At 40.8% G+C, this 16,643-nt stretch overlaps 1 protein-coding gene across 4 annotated transcripts in view; it reads right to left on the reverse strand.

The window, feature by feature from the left end:
- srgap2 (SLIT-ROBO Rho GTPase activating protein 2) overlaps positions 1-16,643 on the reverse strand; it is a 64,717-nt gene that overhangs the window by 14,275 nt on the left and 33,799 nt on the right. For all 4 annotated transcript variants that reach the window (XM_032549107.1, XM_032549109.1, XM_032549110.1 and 1 more), the window contains exons 3-9: positions 9,748-9,910; positions 5,564-5,626; positions 4,103-4,318; positions 3,691-3,819; positions 927-1,148; positions 720-821; positions 416-613 (exon numbers count right to left, since the gene is read on the reverse strand). In XM_032549107.1, coding sequence (XP_032404998.1) covers positions 416-613; positions 720-821; positions 927-1,148; positions 3,691-3,819; positions 4,103-4,318; positions 5,564-5,626; positions 9,748-9,910 — 1,093 coding nt within the window. The remainder of the gene's footprint in view (positions 1-415; positions 614-719; positions 822-926; positions 1,149-3,690; positions 3,820-4,102; positions 4,319-5,563; positions 5,627-9,747; positions 9,911-16,643) is intronic.

The raw sequence follows: 16,643 nt of genomic DNA on the forward strand, positions 1-16,643 counted from the left end.
GCTGTGGTCCTGACTTCAAATAAGACAAAGTAGTGTTGTAATGCAGGTTTGGTGTTTGCTCTTGTTGGTGCAATCCAAGTACAAAAATTGCTCAGTGAGTTCCAGTCCACTTTTATATTTTGGTGTTTTTTGAGGAAACTGATTTGTTTCTTTTTCACCATAGGACACTTTTGAGGCATCTTGTCATCAACTCAAAGCCTGTATAATGAAATGTTTCTATGACCCAGAAAGTTTGATTATATAGAGAAAATGCCTTCAGATTTATAAATATTGATCAGATCAGCTATAAAAATCCCAGTTTCAATTCAGTAGAAGCTTTGCATAAGTAATTTTCTATTGGTGATATTTATGTTAATTGATAAGAACTGCTGGACCAGGTCGAGATCAGGCCTGTTCCTCAATCCGCTCCACTGACCGTGAAGTAAAACTGCTCAGTCTCCTGCTGATTGGCACGCCGCTTGGCCAGGCTCGGTTTGCTCAGATACGACTCGCTGAACGTGGACTTCACCGACTCCATGCTGTTGCTGTGGTGGAAGCACTCGGAGACGTCGTAGTCCTCCACCGTCACCATGTCCTGGATGGTGGACATAGTGGCCTCCATGGTCTTCTTCACCTGGTGGACGGTGAGAAGAATTTATTTATTTATTTTTTTTAATTTAAACTTGTAGCTAAGAAACAAAAGAAGAAACATGATAACAAAAGCAAAAACACGTCCTGACCTCTTCATTCTCGATCTTAAGAGTGGAGAGGCGCGACTGCAGCGACTGACACCTCTGATGGAGGTCCACTTCCAGTGGCTGTTGTGCACACATCATTCCCATCTAAAAAAAAAAAAAACCATACACACACACAGGTAAGCATACCGCAGCCTTTTAAAAAGAAATTCTCTCACTTTGACACAATAGAAAGAAGAAAACGATCCATACCGTGTCCCCCATGTGGGACTGAAAATCAAATCGGGCTGGTGGGCAGAAGACGTTGTTGTAGGTCTCCATCAGTTTTTGCTTGTCCCCGTTGGGCTCCAGGCTCTCTGCCGCTCCGTCCAGTGTTTCCAAACCCGTGTGTTTAGACGTCTCTACGTTCTGCTCCGCGGACAGGTAGGTCCTCAGGGCTCGATGCAGGCTGGCATGGTAGCCCAGGTCGCAGCACTGTCACACGTGCATGCAGATAAAGATAAATACTTAGAATGACATGTAACAAGTAGTCTTATCTTAGTTTCACGGAGAGCTAAGAAGAAAAAAAAAAGACGGCGAGAGACATGATGAAACAGGAAAGTTGAGATGAAATAGTATTCTGTTATGCAACAATCAGATACACTCATTATCTTCACTTTTGCACATTTATTGTACCATAGATAAATATAGACATTACCCACTCATCCAGACACTTTTGCCCTTTTCTCTTCAGAATAGCTATAATATGTGCCACTTGTTCAACAACATGCAACAAACATTCATTAAACCTCCTCCTCTGACCCACTGCAGTCACTGCAGGTTTTAGATGAGTGGCTTTAAGATGCAGTTCTTCCAAACAAACTCCCAAATGGCCTGTGGACGTGAAGCCCATTTGAGTTCAGTGAACACTCGTTATTTTCTAGTAAACAACCTGAGATAATTGAGGCTTTGTGGCAACGTGCATTACACTGCTGACAGCAGCAATATACAGTAACACTGGCCCACTGAGGACATGGAAGGTATTTCTGACCACGTTTTAAGATTTGGATGAGCTAGCTAGCAAAAATACAGCCTGGCTTGGTTCAAATTGACTTTCAGATCAGCCTTCATGATAAAAATCGATCAATATATCAACTAAACCTAATGCTGCAGGTCACAATAAACACACCATCCACATGCTGAAACATGGTAGTAGCAGCAGCATCCTGTGGACAACGACATGTTAAATATCTAAAAAAAAAACGGTCCTCCTTCCACCTCCAAACTACCCATTTCTATGTAAAATATGGTGGAAGCTTTATGATGTGAGGTTACTTTTCTTCAGACTGAGCTACGGTTTTCACCAAGCTGGATGAATTTCTGTTTCCGGTGTCTCTTGGTAAGCTGCTTTATTCCTCTGATAAGAAAATCATTTGTTTTATGTAAAGTAAAAACTGTGCAGTAATTATCGTGATCTCATGGTTTTAAAATCGCCTTTTTTAAAGCGTAGCCCCTGTTAATTTTGGTCTGTGACTTTTTGGCAAGTGCCACAAATTGTAATTAAGATATCCCTGAGAAGGCTGCACAGTGGCACAGTTCGTAGCACTGTTGCCTTGCAGCAAGAAGGTCCTGGGTTCGATTCCCGGCCCGGGGTCTTTCTGCACGGAGTTTGCATGTTCTCCATGTGCATGCATGGGTTCTCTCCAGGTTCTCCGGCTTCCTCCCACAGTCCAAAACATGACTGTCAGGTAAATTGGTCTCTCTAAATTCTCCCTAAGTGTGAGTGTGTGTGCATGGTTGTGTGTCCTGTCTGTCTCTGTGTTGCCCTGCGACAGACTGGTGACCTGTCCAGGGTGAACCTGCCTCTCGCCTGAAAAGTTAGCTGGAGATAGGCAGCAGCACCTCCCGACCCCGACAAGGGTGTACAGAAGATGGATGGATGGATAACCCTGAGAATTACTCTTTGCTCCACCCTTCACCAGTTTGTGGAAGACTTTTTCAGACATAAGCTACAAAGCAAGGTGTAGCAAAATAAACACACACAAATAAAAAAATGCAGCTCCGCGCCCTGGCATATGCCTACACACACTAAGCCAGCATCCACTGAGTGCTAACAGCGTTGTTCATTAGAGCGGTGTGCTGTACATGCTGCCATCCACATGACATGCTCACACCAATTTGGCTCTATGACTACCTCTGCTGCAGTCTCTCATGCATCACACCGAGGAGCAACAAAGGTGAATCACACACACACGGGAAGGAGTAGGTATACAAAGAGGAGAAAGAAAGAAAGCAAGGCAAAAACAAAAGAAAAATACGAGAAAGAAAGAAGAAACAAACAGAAAGACAGGAGATAGGTCACAAAGACAGAAGGTAAAAAAAGAAGTGGCAAGGAAGTAAGAAAAAAGAAAGAACAAGGAAATAGAAAAATAAGGACAGAAAAAGAAAGTCTATGAGGATCCAAGGAAAGAATAATGTTTGGATAATAAATACAGAATTAAGTCAGGAGGTAGAATTTTCCCCCCATATTTTCCAAAGAATTAAATTAAATCCCAGACTTTTCCAGGCTGTCTAGGACACCTTTCTTGTGCAGCTGCAGTGGTCTACGAAGCCAAGTCTGTTTCAAAACCTTTTATGTCAACATTATATTAAATATATGCTGTAAAACTAAACAACTGGATGCCTCCTTTAGAGCATTTACCCAGTAAACCATAAACCATTACCGTTTCTCTAAGCCTTCATAAACGCGTTTGTGGCACATCTGTTCTCTGGTGCTCTGTGGTTCAGCTCAGGGCAGAAAATACAGCACATAAATCCTAACATAGAAGCTGTTACCATAAAATTGTTGAAACAAAAAGGGACGCGGGGACATAGGGCGGCCGCTTTGCAGTCTTCATTAGAGACGCTGAAGCTAATGTGAAGAGACGAACCCAGAGGAAACCGCGAGCTCAAAACGGACAACAAAGGACACACACAGAGCCGGTAACATCCTCAGACACCAGCTCGCATCACAGGGTAACAGCGTGTTTATACTCACATCAATGATGTCAGAGAGGTCATGGATGTAATATTTGAAGACGCAGCTGTTGGTGGCCTCCAGCGCCAGTAGGTACTCATTCCTGGCCTTGATGGCCTTCAGCTTGTTCTCTGTGTACTTAGCCTGTCTCTGATAAGAAGAAGAAGAAAAAAAGAAGCGGAAAACCGAGAATTGTAAATAAAGAATCAGTAAAAAGGGGAACGCTGATGACAGGATGTGTGGAGGAACGACTGGGGGTAATAGGTGTTAAAGTGAAACGCCTCAGTATTGATTAAAGGGGATTATAGGTGTAGACCCTTGTTACTCTGACAAGCTGCCGCTTTGGCAAGGTTAGCAGTAAGCCTGTCGCGCAGCTATAAATCATTCATGAGACGCAGACATGCCTGTGTCCGCCCCACCCCGACCCACTTACCTTCTCCTTCATCTTCTCGATTTTTTTCACACTGGAACGGCGGACGACTCTCTCTTCGGTCCTGATGTTGCCCAGCGTGTCGGGGGAGCGCGGGGTCTGCTTGTCTTCCTGTCGACTGGAGCGTCCCATCTGCTTCTCCTCCTGCTTCTCCGCCTCTTTCAGCTTGGACTCGGCATTGATGCTGTCGGTGTTGTACATGTGGTACGTCTTCATCACCTGTGAGCAGGAGTCTGACGCTTTAATCGATGAGCATGACAGCGTGTTTTCGCCCCTCCTGAGCTATGAGCTTGCATTGAAGAGCTAAAACAGTTGAAGTGAGCATTTATGTGCAGTGTCAGCTGTATTTCATTGACCACCACCAGAGCTGTCATTACACAGTTCTGCTCAGAGCCTCAGCCCCTCAAACAGTAGACAAACACAGTTTCCAGTGCGTGGGCATACATGTGAGCGTCACTCAAACCAGATCTATTTCTATCTCTTGCTATACACTATAATTATAGAATAAGATTTGCCTTTCTGGGTCTGGCAGACCTAAAGATATGTAGCGTGTTTTAGTGTAAAGCCAGAAATACCCTCTGTTTGCCTCAGTCAATTGGTAGTATCATGGGCCATTTGGATATTATAATGCAAAAAACCCCAAAAAACTAAAATGAGAGTGAGGATTAGAGTATGAAATGTTTATTATGATAGCCATTGTGATATGGAAGATATATAAAACAACAATGTATTTTAGAGATGTGATCCTTTATTAGGGTGCATTCCCACCAGTCCTATTTAGTCCACTTTCATCAAACTCTAGTTTTTGTATGCCTGGAAAGTCCGGTTCATTTTGGGAAGTGTGAATACGCAACCAAACTCTGATGCTGACCAAAAAAAAAAAAGACTACTCTGGTCTCAGTTCAGTTGAAATGAACTCTGGCGCAGTTCGAATGCATATGTGAATGCAAGTGCACCGGAGATCACTCCAAAAGCAGGAAGCTGACCACAAAATGTGGCATTCTGGGTAAATACAACTAAAACAAAACGTGCGAGTCCAGCACTAGAGAGAGAAATGGCTTGTAGTCTTTTGTTAAAGACAAAAGAGAAATCCTACAGCCACTAAAACCTTACGCCACTCCAGTTTTGTTTATATTTTGCCAAGAAGGAGATTGTCCTCAGTGTCAGCTTAAAGAGATAAAAAAAATCAAAAAGTTGTAAAAAAAAATAACTATGTCACCAAATTATAAGTAACATCAGGTTACTTATTGAGACTCAGAATCTTAATAGCCAGGGTTGGCCACATCATATATTGGTGCTGATGATAACCTTTGTAAAATACTTTAGTTCTGTGTGGTGATATTAAAATAAAAGGTCAAAATAACGCTGTTTTAGCATCAATGACCACCTCTAAGGAAGAGATTTCTAATCCTAACACAAACAGAGTACATCATGTGTGATGACAGCCCAGAGCGGTTTTCCTACCGTGTAAAGTTCATTGAGGACTTTCATCAGGTCTTCCTGCAGCTGTACGCCAACCTCTTTGCTCTGAAAAGAGAAAAAATATAGGCTATGTGAACAAAGTGCTCTAAGTCTAAGTGATACATTAACATAGTCTGCAAAACAAATGTCCATCTATCTAAGATTAAATAGACTATCTAGCATGGACAGAAATGTGTCAAACCCAGGTACATAAGCAACAAATCAATTGAGGACATATTCATGGTTTCCCCCATGCTGGTTTTACTGCTGGTGCATAGAGAGGGATGAAGGTCAGCTCAGTTCATTTTTATTTTGTAGCCCAACAACACAGATTTGTCTCAGTGAGCTTCACAGAGCGGACACCGTATGACACTTCCTGTCTTTAAGGCTGGAATAGAAAGATAACACGCGCAGAATGTAAACTCCTCAAGCCTTTTATAGTGCAGACAATTATGCAAAATATTTTGCTGCGAGGGCAAACTGCATGACAAAGTTCAAGCGAAAGGGAAGTGGACCAAAAAAAAGTCCTGATAAGTCTGTTAGCTCAACTAAATGTCATATGTGGGGACATTCAGCTGAGGTTATGGAGGGATAATGCGGTTCATTTACTTCGAAAACTGGAACTTGGATCTTGGAATGATGTCACACCCAATACATACATGCCGAAAAGCCAGTGAAATTTGCTAATTGCTGTTCTCAGCAACTAAGGCAACTAGAGTTAGCAGTGCAGGCAAATGAAGATTTTGCCTGCATTTACATTTTCAAACACTGAGAAACCAAAAAGATGCAGTTCAGCGTACATTTAAGTTGCTTATTACCACGGCTATCACCGGTCTTTCTGAGCAAGCATATTGGACTCTGATGTGCTACAAGTCGGAATTTCAACGTCAGTGGACATTACAGCTGGTTTTTCTCACCAGGAGACTGTAAACGTTGGCTTCCGAGAACAAACTGAACAGAACAAGAGAGCCTCTAATGCTAATCTCTTGCTATGTAATGCTTATATCTGATATCTTTTCATCTATTTGGTCAGTTGTGCTGTTTTTAAAGCGCTTATCAATAAATTTGGCTTGGCTTATTTAAAACATTTAACATTGTCATCACCATGGAGAAAGACCTCAAAACAATAAATAAATTAATAACAAATGCATTTACTGTAGACATAAGAAGGCACTCTAGTTGATTTCTTTAACGAGCTGACATGAAAGTTAAATCAACATCAACTATCTCAGCTGTCAAACTGACAAGACCCAGATCTGTTTGATCTTCGGCTGTAGAAAGCTGGGTCAGTGATCTGTTACTTAGCTTTATCAAAGCAGGAAATATTGTGACATCAATTTTCTTTTCATAGCAAACAAACAGCTTAATTATGTATGATATCGTGCCACGTAGAGGATTTATACCAAGAGTAAAGAAATGTTTTGAGAGACTGCGTGCCAGAATAAACATTTTGCTGAAAACAGTTTTGAAAACATTGATTCACTCAAAATTGCTCATGTGTTTAAAATACAAAGATTACAAAAAAGAGGGCTAATCCGTTTAATCGGAATCCAGCACAAACTGTTACTTTCAATGTCTCAAAATTATTCAAGAACCTCATTTCAATTCCTCGTGGGAGGGAGCATGCATTTGCAAATGTGGCCTCACGCATGCCTGATGTGATTAATCAAGAGTTTCATTTGACTTATCAGATGTAACAAAGATAGACTAATGACAGTAAGGATTTATTGCATGTCAGAAATATGGCAAGTCAAGTGAATTGTCTAAAAAGTTCAGAAAAGATATAATTGCCAGGCACAAAAGGGGCACCAAAAGACAGCAAAGGTCATGGGTGTTCCTAGAAATGTAGCTGGAAGAATAATTTGCACGACTGAAGTTAATGTAACACCACTGATGCAAAAGCATAAGAAAAATCTCTAACACTTTATTTGAAGGGGTGTGCATAAGACTGACATGACACTGTCACAAACATCACATAACATCTATTATAAACATGAAGGAGTCTTTATGAATGTTTATGACTGTTGTCATGAAGTGTCATTCGGTAAATAATGACACTTTTAAACAAAGTTGTGCTAAAAGTTGCATTAAAAGTCCATTTAAAACAGCCAACTTTGCACTAAAAATGTCATTATTTACTGAATGACACGTCATGACAACAGTCACAGACATTCATGAAGACTCCTAAACAGGTGTCATGTTTATGAGAGTATCATGCTAATCTTATGCACACTCCTTCAAATAAAGTGTTACCGAAAAATCAGCTCCAATTTGCTCACAACTACAAAAATGAGCTAAAAAGCTTTTGAGATTCTATTCTGAGAAGCAATGAAACAAAACTTTTCAAATCTATGGATCAGCGGTATGCTTGGAGAAGCATAAGATAAAAAGAACTGAACCAAAATAGGTTACAAGTTAAACTCATGACAATGTCCCTAATTTTCACCCAGGCTTGTTTTCAAAAGAAGTCCTAGAAGATATTAAAATAGCCACCAAAATTCCTTAACTTTAACTCTTTGAAAATCTTTTTTTTTTTTATTTGAAAGCAAAAATGGGTGTAGCACACAAACCTAAGAAAACTAGTGAATCAAGGCTTCTACAAAATGAGGAACTGGCAGAGAGTTTGGAGGAACGGTGGCAGAAGCTGGAGGCCATGAATCATGTTTTTATAAAAGGCTATAAAATTAAAAGGATGTTCCTCTAATTCTGAATGATTCTTGTAAATACGAAATGGAATAATTTTGAGACTGCATCCTTCATCTGAATTTTATATGCAACTTTAGTTATTGGAACATAGCTGTAACATCAGCTAGGTTGATGTATTGGAACTGTTCTTGCCTGATTTCTTTTCTCCAAGCATCCAGTACTTTGTAATGTTTGTAATGGTATCCAACCTAATATTGGGTCAATTTCTATGTACTGTAGCAATATATCCAAACTGAATATATTGCAGTATGGAGAAAGGCTTAGAAAAAAAAGATAATTTACAAAAAAAAAAACTTTAATGTTGAGGGATTTTTATAGTTGTGGATGAGTTCAGCACAGTTGATTTCAATACTTCTTTCAGTCAAACGGAGTCATTGTTCAGCTCCTTCAACACTGCCTTGTCAAATATGAGCTGTGGTGAGACCTTAGTAGCCTCTGGCATTGCTAGTATTACTGCCACTGAATGGAAACATAATAAATGGACTCGTTATGCACTTAATTAGACTTTAGAGCATTGTGTGTGATGTTTGCAGGCTGTTTACGAACCAGACAAGATGAAATCAACCCTTCAGTAGAACAGCCAGCACAAGGAAAATATCCCAAAAAAGAAAATTGATGACGTCTCATTAAAATCCAGAGAGGAAAAAAGTTTTAAAAAAATAAATAAATAAAAAAACATGCAGTTTTTTTGTTGCTTTGTTTTGGTATCAGGAGCAGAATGTACATGCAATTTAAAGACTTTCTATAAGGATGGAAATCGGCCGCCGCTGCCACGACATTCCAGACACGCAGACACAACTTCCCTTCACGCTCCACACTTGTACTAAACAGTTATCTTCCTCTACCTGCAAGGGTTTCAGATTCTCCACATTCTTCTCCTCTACTGCGGTACGCCCAGTTCCAGCCCTCTTTGCTTTCATCCAAAAAAAAAAACAAAAAAACAACCCAATCTATTAAAACCTGAAATGTATTGTAATTTTAAATCAGAGCCAAAGCCTGATCTCGTGAAGCTCCGACTTTCGGTAAAAATGACCTCATCCCGCAGCAACACTCGCTCTGCGGGACTCCTGCTGAACAAATAGTCTAAGATGTCCTTCCTGGCGATGAACAGCCGTCTCCCAGGGGAGAACTCCGCTCTGGTATTTGCTTCATCATGCTTAACCTCCCCCTCACCCTCCATCTTTATCTTTTTCCTTTGCTTTTTCTGCTTTTCCGCTACAATTCTCTATTCTTATCTGTTTTAACTCACAGACCGGGGAGAGGCTTGATAAATTCAGACTCCTGTATGAAACCCAGACACTATAAACTGCCCAGGCTTATGGTTCAGCTGTCAATAAATCAAGTCAGGACAAAAAGCAGACGCAAGGGAGACGGATGGACATGCCTGAAACAGGACATGGATTTATTAGGCCCTCTATCTCTGCATCACTTGAGTTCCTCGTAAATGCATTGTGTGTGTCTGAGTGTAGGCGTGGGATTACCTTCTTGAAGAGGCGCCCCGAGTCCTCGCTGATCTGCGCGAACCGTGGGATGATGTTGTTGAGGTAGAGGTCGGACAAAGTGGCGTGGTCCCGACTCTCCCTCTTCACCTGAAGCAGCAGCAGGTTCCAGCAGTTCACCGGAGATGAGATGGTCTGCTCCTTCCTGTAAACACACACACACACCCACACCCCCACATACACACATACACACACACACACACACACGCAGGCAGACATGCAACATTAAAACCAACGAGCATATTTTTATACACCTTGCAAAAGTATTCAAACTCTCTTCAACTTGTTTCCATTTCGTCAAGTTACAACCACAAGCTTCAACGTGCACTATTGGTCTTTTTTGAGATAAAAAAAAAACAAAAAGAAGTGCACCATTTTGAGGTGGGACAAAGATCAACATCTAATCTGACATTAATCAGCTATCGCCAGGAAAACTTCAAACATGTGGAAGAGTGTGAAAACATGAGACAAAAAGCATCCAGTAGCCCAGAACATCATCCTGAACGACTGATCTCTATATGAAACACAGTGGTGGCGGCACCATGCTGTGGGCATGCTGTTCTTCGGCAGGGACAGCGAAGCTGCAGGGAAATTTACTCAGAGAAGTCATGAAAGAAAGTCTGTTACAGGCTGCACATAACTTGAGGCTGGGGGTGGAGGTTCACCCTCCAGCGAGGCCGGAGCTGCAATGGGGTGACTTAGATCAAAGCTGTTCATGAGCTAAAATGACCCAGTTGTCTGAAAGTGGGACTCTGACACACTGGTGAACTCACAAGATTAAATATGCAACATTTAATTCACAGGCTGTCATTAGTCAAACACATTCCAATGGTTAGGAGCGTTCTCCAACAGATAATCACATCCAGCGTCAAAAGACAAACAAAATGGTGGCAGATCAAAGGATTGAATAGATTTCCCCCCATTTTAGTACACATTCTCTATAATTAGAAATATTAAAACCAACAAAAACAAGACTCAATAACTTTGTTAAAAATACATTACCTGCCAATTAAAAAGTAAACCTTGCGTGGAGTGTGTATTTCAGTAGTAATATTTGAAAATGTTGTCATCTAAAGCGCCTCTCTCAGCTGCTAAGTTCAGCTTTTTGTGTGTGTGAGGTTTAAACACACACACACAGCAATATACAATCTCAACCTCAGAAACAGAACCAAAATCCCAGACAGATCAGAGCAAAAGCTAGCAATCGTTTCTCTTTTGAACTCACACACACACACACGAATACTTGCGCACCTATCCAACAGGGGACTGTTCATTTAGTCCTACCAAGAGGGTAACTTCTGTTTCTAGTTTGTTGAAAGTAAAACCCCAAAATAAAAATTTATTTTGAAGCTCTATTACCATAATATAACTGAAGATTTGACTTTTAATCATTTTTAAAGAAATTGCCAAGAGGGGACCTAGAGATCTGAGCGACGTTTACCTTACAAAGAGGGGACCTTTACATACTGCAGTACAAATGACTCTACTCATTTTTGACTGAAAGAGGATTTACTTACTACAATGAATTACTTTAACTCTTTTAAGAAATTTATGATTTAACTTGAGTGATATTATATAATTTTTTTTTTTTTTTCAAAACAAATATTAGAGGTGCCCTCTTGGTCTGTACAGAACGACACAAGTCCCCTCTTGGATAGGATGGAGCAATCTGCTCCATCGATCTGCAGCCGCCCCTTGCCTGGGAAGCGCACGCACAGTGACGCACCGTGAGCTCACTTGACTTTGAGCCAGCTCAGCGTTTGTGCCCTCTCTTTCTCTTACACACACTCACACACACACACACACGCATACCCACAGAGAGACCGAAAGCCAGTCCAAACACAGGCCTCTGCCGAGGTGAAAAAGCCATCAGGAAGAGGTAACGCTCCCTGCAAAAAGCACAGCTGCCATTTCTAAGAAATCAGAGTGGGAGGAAAAAGAAAGAAAAACTCGCAGTTATTTTATGAAACATATAATAGCTCAATACTACAGCACTGACGTTGTTTCAAGTGGCCATGGTGCCATTAGAGTAATGCCACGGTAGTAGGTAATCGCTCGCTTATGCAACAATGCAACTGCTTTCACCCAGGCTGTTCGAGTGTGTGCGTGTGCATGTGTGAGTACAGTACGAGTAATGGGTGATCCACGGATGATCTAGTGGGTAAAATGGATTATGAGTGAGTGTAAGTGGATGAAAGACGGCCTTTGTGTCGTTAAGGGCAGCTTTAGCTGGATAGAGAGAGCAAGAGCTGCAAGGCATTTACATCACACACACCAACACACACGGGGGGGTGGGAGGGAGTTCAGGAAAAGTAGAGCTGAGACCATAGCATACACAATGTCAAACAGACAGAGAGAGTCTTTGATTGAAGGGTATTGAGTTGGGGGTTTTGTCTGTGAGGAGGTGTGTCCGGGGGGACGGGACGGGGCGGTACATGATGTCACAGGTCAAATGGCTGTGATAATAACAACCGTGGCATGACAAAGGGAGAAAAAAAATCCCCCAGTAAAAACCAGAGTGCTGAAAGCCTCCATGTGTCATAAAGTCATGTGTGTTCACTTCCCTCAACGGGGCAGCTTTTCGTCTGGTCTCCACCGGTTGCACAACATAAAGACGAGAGCGCAGTTCCTCTGCTGTTTCAAGAAGCTGGTGACACGACAGCCTTATCTCACCAGTGATCACCGCAGCAATGCCAGTCAACTCAAATACTACCCACTTCACAGACAAGACAAGAAGCCGGGTGACCCGAAGCTCACAGCAAGTAGAGAAAGAAACTTTTCTGAATACCATTAAAATGAATCCTTCCACTGTAAAAAAAAAAAAAAAAGAAAGAAAAAAAAAATCTAAATAAGACAAAAAAGTTTTTCTGAAATTAGCATTGAGAGAATGTCAAGTCTTTCGATAACAGCCTACTCTAAAATTTAATTTTGGAACATTTCACTCAACAAGAAAGAATGATATTGTGATGTCACATTTATCTCTTGGAAATATAAAAATAAAAGGACTTAAGAAAATACACAGTGTCAATAGGGCAACAACTATTAATAATTCCTCTTTTAGTCTAGTCATTCTGTATATAGAGCAAGGTGTTATGACTATTAACAACCACTGATGACCTGCAGGTTGTAAACATTTCTGTTAAATAAATAAAAGTCTCCATTTTACACAAGCATACAGCGGACCCAAAGTACACACAGGATTTAGGGACCATAAATAGCTAAAATCTGCAAATACTTGCGACCCCTTCTAAAAACATTCATAGCTGCCTTTTTTAATTGTTAAAATATCAAATATGCATTAATATGCACAGTGGAAACTGGCATTACTGCAGAACATCAACTGTTTTCCTTATCTCTGCTATTGTGGGTACAGCTAATCAGTGCAAAGGAAAATGAATGGCGCTCCTGGACTGGCATGCCAAGTAGCGTTTTGCCAATGTGTTTCAGCTTCCCAAGCTGCATTTTTTTTTGAATAGTCATATATTCAAAAGAATTTGCTGTTACACTCCATAGCAAAATCCACAAATAGGTGAATCCACACATGTAGAGGCGGGGATCCGTGTCACATCTTGTCAAAACTCCAGACTGTGGCATATGTATTAGCTTAATTTCATCACTTATTGCATGAATTGAGAAACTGTTCATGAGCTTCAAGTTGCTAGCTTGCAATCTAAGTCAGATCTGAAGTCTTTAAAGCGTATATCTATAATAAGTCTTCCGTCTTTAGAGCACAAGTTCGAGTCAGTTCAGTAGATCTGTACAAGACATGCAAAATGTCCAAATCAAGTGCCCAGTCCTTTACTTTAACTGAAGCTCACCTTTCAGTAACCCATGCTTTCTTAAAACCTTGAATGAAGTTACCTATTTTCACAGGACTTATTTAATAGGCATGAGAGTTAAAGCTCTCTTTAAACGCAGATTAAAGAGAGCTTTGTCATTGTCTGTGCAAGGTCCTTTGTTGAATCATGTTAAGTGACTGCCTTATTATATTTATACATATGTGGTTTCTTTTTCGGGCAGGAAAGGCCACTGGCCAGACCAAAAGAAGCATAGCAGATGCAAAACAAAATATTTAGGCCACTTTTGCTCAAACAGCAATGACAACAGTTCTTCTAAATCTATGTAAGTATTGGTTACATAGACAATTGATACTGGCCTAATATTTGGCCTAAGTGGGGTTTTTATAGTGGAACTTCTCAGAAAACATCTCTCTGAACCAATCGGGGTACTCACACACACACGCACACCATACGGTTTAACCATATATCCCTGCAGCCACTGCTGTGCAGTCTGCCAAATAGCACACATACCAGGGATCTCCATGGGATCAGCATACTTACAACTATCACACCCCACACTGTTAGGAGCACCATTGACGCCTGGCCTGTTGAGAGTGTATGAGCCACAGGCAACTCTCTCACACACAGACACACACGCTCTCCTTGATTCAAACAGCCAGATACACACACACACGCCCACCCCCCCCGCACACACACAACCGGAAAATAGCTGAAATTCCATCATGGCACTCTGACAGAGCAGCAGCAGATGCAAGAAGAGTGTTAAATACACAGATGTTGGAGGTAGAGAGAAGCTAAATAAATACAAGAATAAATACTGACCACTTTGTAATTAGTGGCTTCATATTTTCTCCTTAAAGACATCTAGATGGACCACAGCATGTGAACAAACAGAAGGGCTGTATTTATTCTGTTCCACTGCCCGTCTCTTTTCCACTGTTCCTTTCCCCTCCCCAAAATGCAACACATGCTCTTCAACTGCCTATATATTGATCAGAGCTGGAGGGTGTGTGCTAGGCAGGGGGGGTGAATGTCCTCAAAGTAGGAATTGGGTTTCGTTTAGAGAACCTATTGATCCCTTTTAGTCTGTGCTTGTGAATCAGACGGACCATGAATGAGGGGTTTGCCCCCAGCAGAGAAAAATGTGTTTCTGGCATATTGTGACGGTTAAGAAACAAACTGAGCGACAGTGGAGGATAAAAAAAAAAGAGGAAGGTGACAAATGAGGAGGCCATTGGTGGATGGGAAATAAAAACAGGAAATGAAGCAACTGAAAGGGACAAATGATCCAGCCTTTCTCAAAAGATTTGAAGTCACTTTGGAACATCCGGTCGGTCAGAAACTCCAGCAAAAGTTTCCTGTTTCTTGATAAGTCCTTTAAAATCTCCAAAGGGAAAAAAAATAATATGCATGCAATGATGTGAAAAGGGTATTTGCCACCTTGTAAAATATTTCAGATTTAGCTTTTTTGTCACACTGACATGATTCACATCAAACACATTCTAATAATCAATGTCACATGCCCACCCAGGTCTGATTTCTGCCTCATTCATAGAATCGACGTCCCCAAATTATGACAATATGAAGCAGGTGCAACAGCCTTTGACATAATATCAGTCTTGAACAGGTCATAAAGCCATTTCTAAAGCTTTGGGACTCCAGCAGACCACAGTGAAAGCAATAATCTTCAAATGAAGAACACATGGAACAGTGGTAAAACTTCCCAAGAGTGGCTTGGCTTTCAAATTACTCAAAGACGCAATAATGGGTCGTCCAGGAAGTCACAACACAACTCAGAACAACATGTAAAACTTCAGATGTTATTCTCAATTTAAGTCAGAGTTCATGATTCAACAAAAGAGAGGGGCTGGGCCAACATTAAAATCTTTCCTCAACAAGAACACCATAAAGGCCTGTCTCACTTTCTATATAAAAAAAACAACACATCTTTATGATGCACAAGACTTTTTGGTAAGTACTGTATTCTGTGGACAGGCCAGTAAAAAGTGGGACCTTTTCTGTGTCCTGTTTCCTGAGGTGTAGAACTACAACAGCTTTTTCCGACAGTCATACATGGTGGTGGAGTGATAATCCAGAACTGTTCTGCAGTCAGTTAGTACTTGGAGGTCTTCTTATAACTGACGGAGCCAGAAATGTTGCTCTCTAGCAGAAAATGCTGGAGAATAACCAGCCATTAGTTTCTGAACTTTAGCACACCACACTTGGGTCATGCAGCAAGGTGGCGATACAAAAATACCAACAAGTCAACTGAAAGTTTTAAAGGGGTGTAGTCAAAGTCTGGACTTAAATTTGATTAAGATGCTGCGGCAAAACCTTTAACATGCTGCTTGTAAATGGGTGAATTTAAACATTTTTGGAAAAAAGAGAAGGCCAAAATTCCCTTATAGCGATGCAAAAACACACCAGATGGCAGCCATCTTGTGTGTGGCGCAATAGTGGAGCAATTACTTACTAGGCTAGGGCTTATGGGTCAATTGCTCTTTCAAATAGAGCCAGTCTGGTTTTACAACTTTAGCCTTTAAAAAATGAAATCTTATTTGATGATCTGAAACATTTAAGTGTAGCAAAAACATGAATAAAACAGAATAAATTAAAAAGGGGCAAATACTATTTCACTGCCACCAAAAAGTTTGCATCACTCTCAATGAAATCTATAAATTCTTTTAGCTGTTTTGTTTACAAACAAGCATCAAAGCAAACTTTAACTATGTTGCATGAACTGCAGAGATGTTGTAGCAACCAACAAGCAAGTTGGTTTCAATAGAAGAAAGCTAATCTGTCTCCAAGTTACTCATTCACTTCTCTTATTTAGGTGTCCACTGATTCCATGTAAGACTAAAGAAAGAATGAGGAACTGGTCTCTAAATTATAATTTTTTGAAAGAGTAAGCATTTACTGATGACTTACAGCTGTTCATGCCTCCATGGAATGATTATTGGCAGATTTATGAAACTGCGGTGATGATTAGAGAGACCTTGGGCTCCTTCAAATCTGCACCCGTGATTAATCAACATCTACACATTTCCATCCAAAAGGTCTCTCTATTTAATTAAACAC

The sequence above is a fragment of the Xiphophorus hellerii genome, chromosome 20, assembly GCF_003331165.1.
Source record: "Xiphophorus hellerii strain 12219 chromosome 20, Xiphophorus_hellerii-4.1, whole genome shotgun sequence".
NCBI lineage: Eukaryota > Metazoa > Chordata > Actinopteri > Cyprinodontiformes > Poeciliidae > Xiphophorus > Xiphophorus hellerii.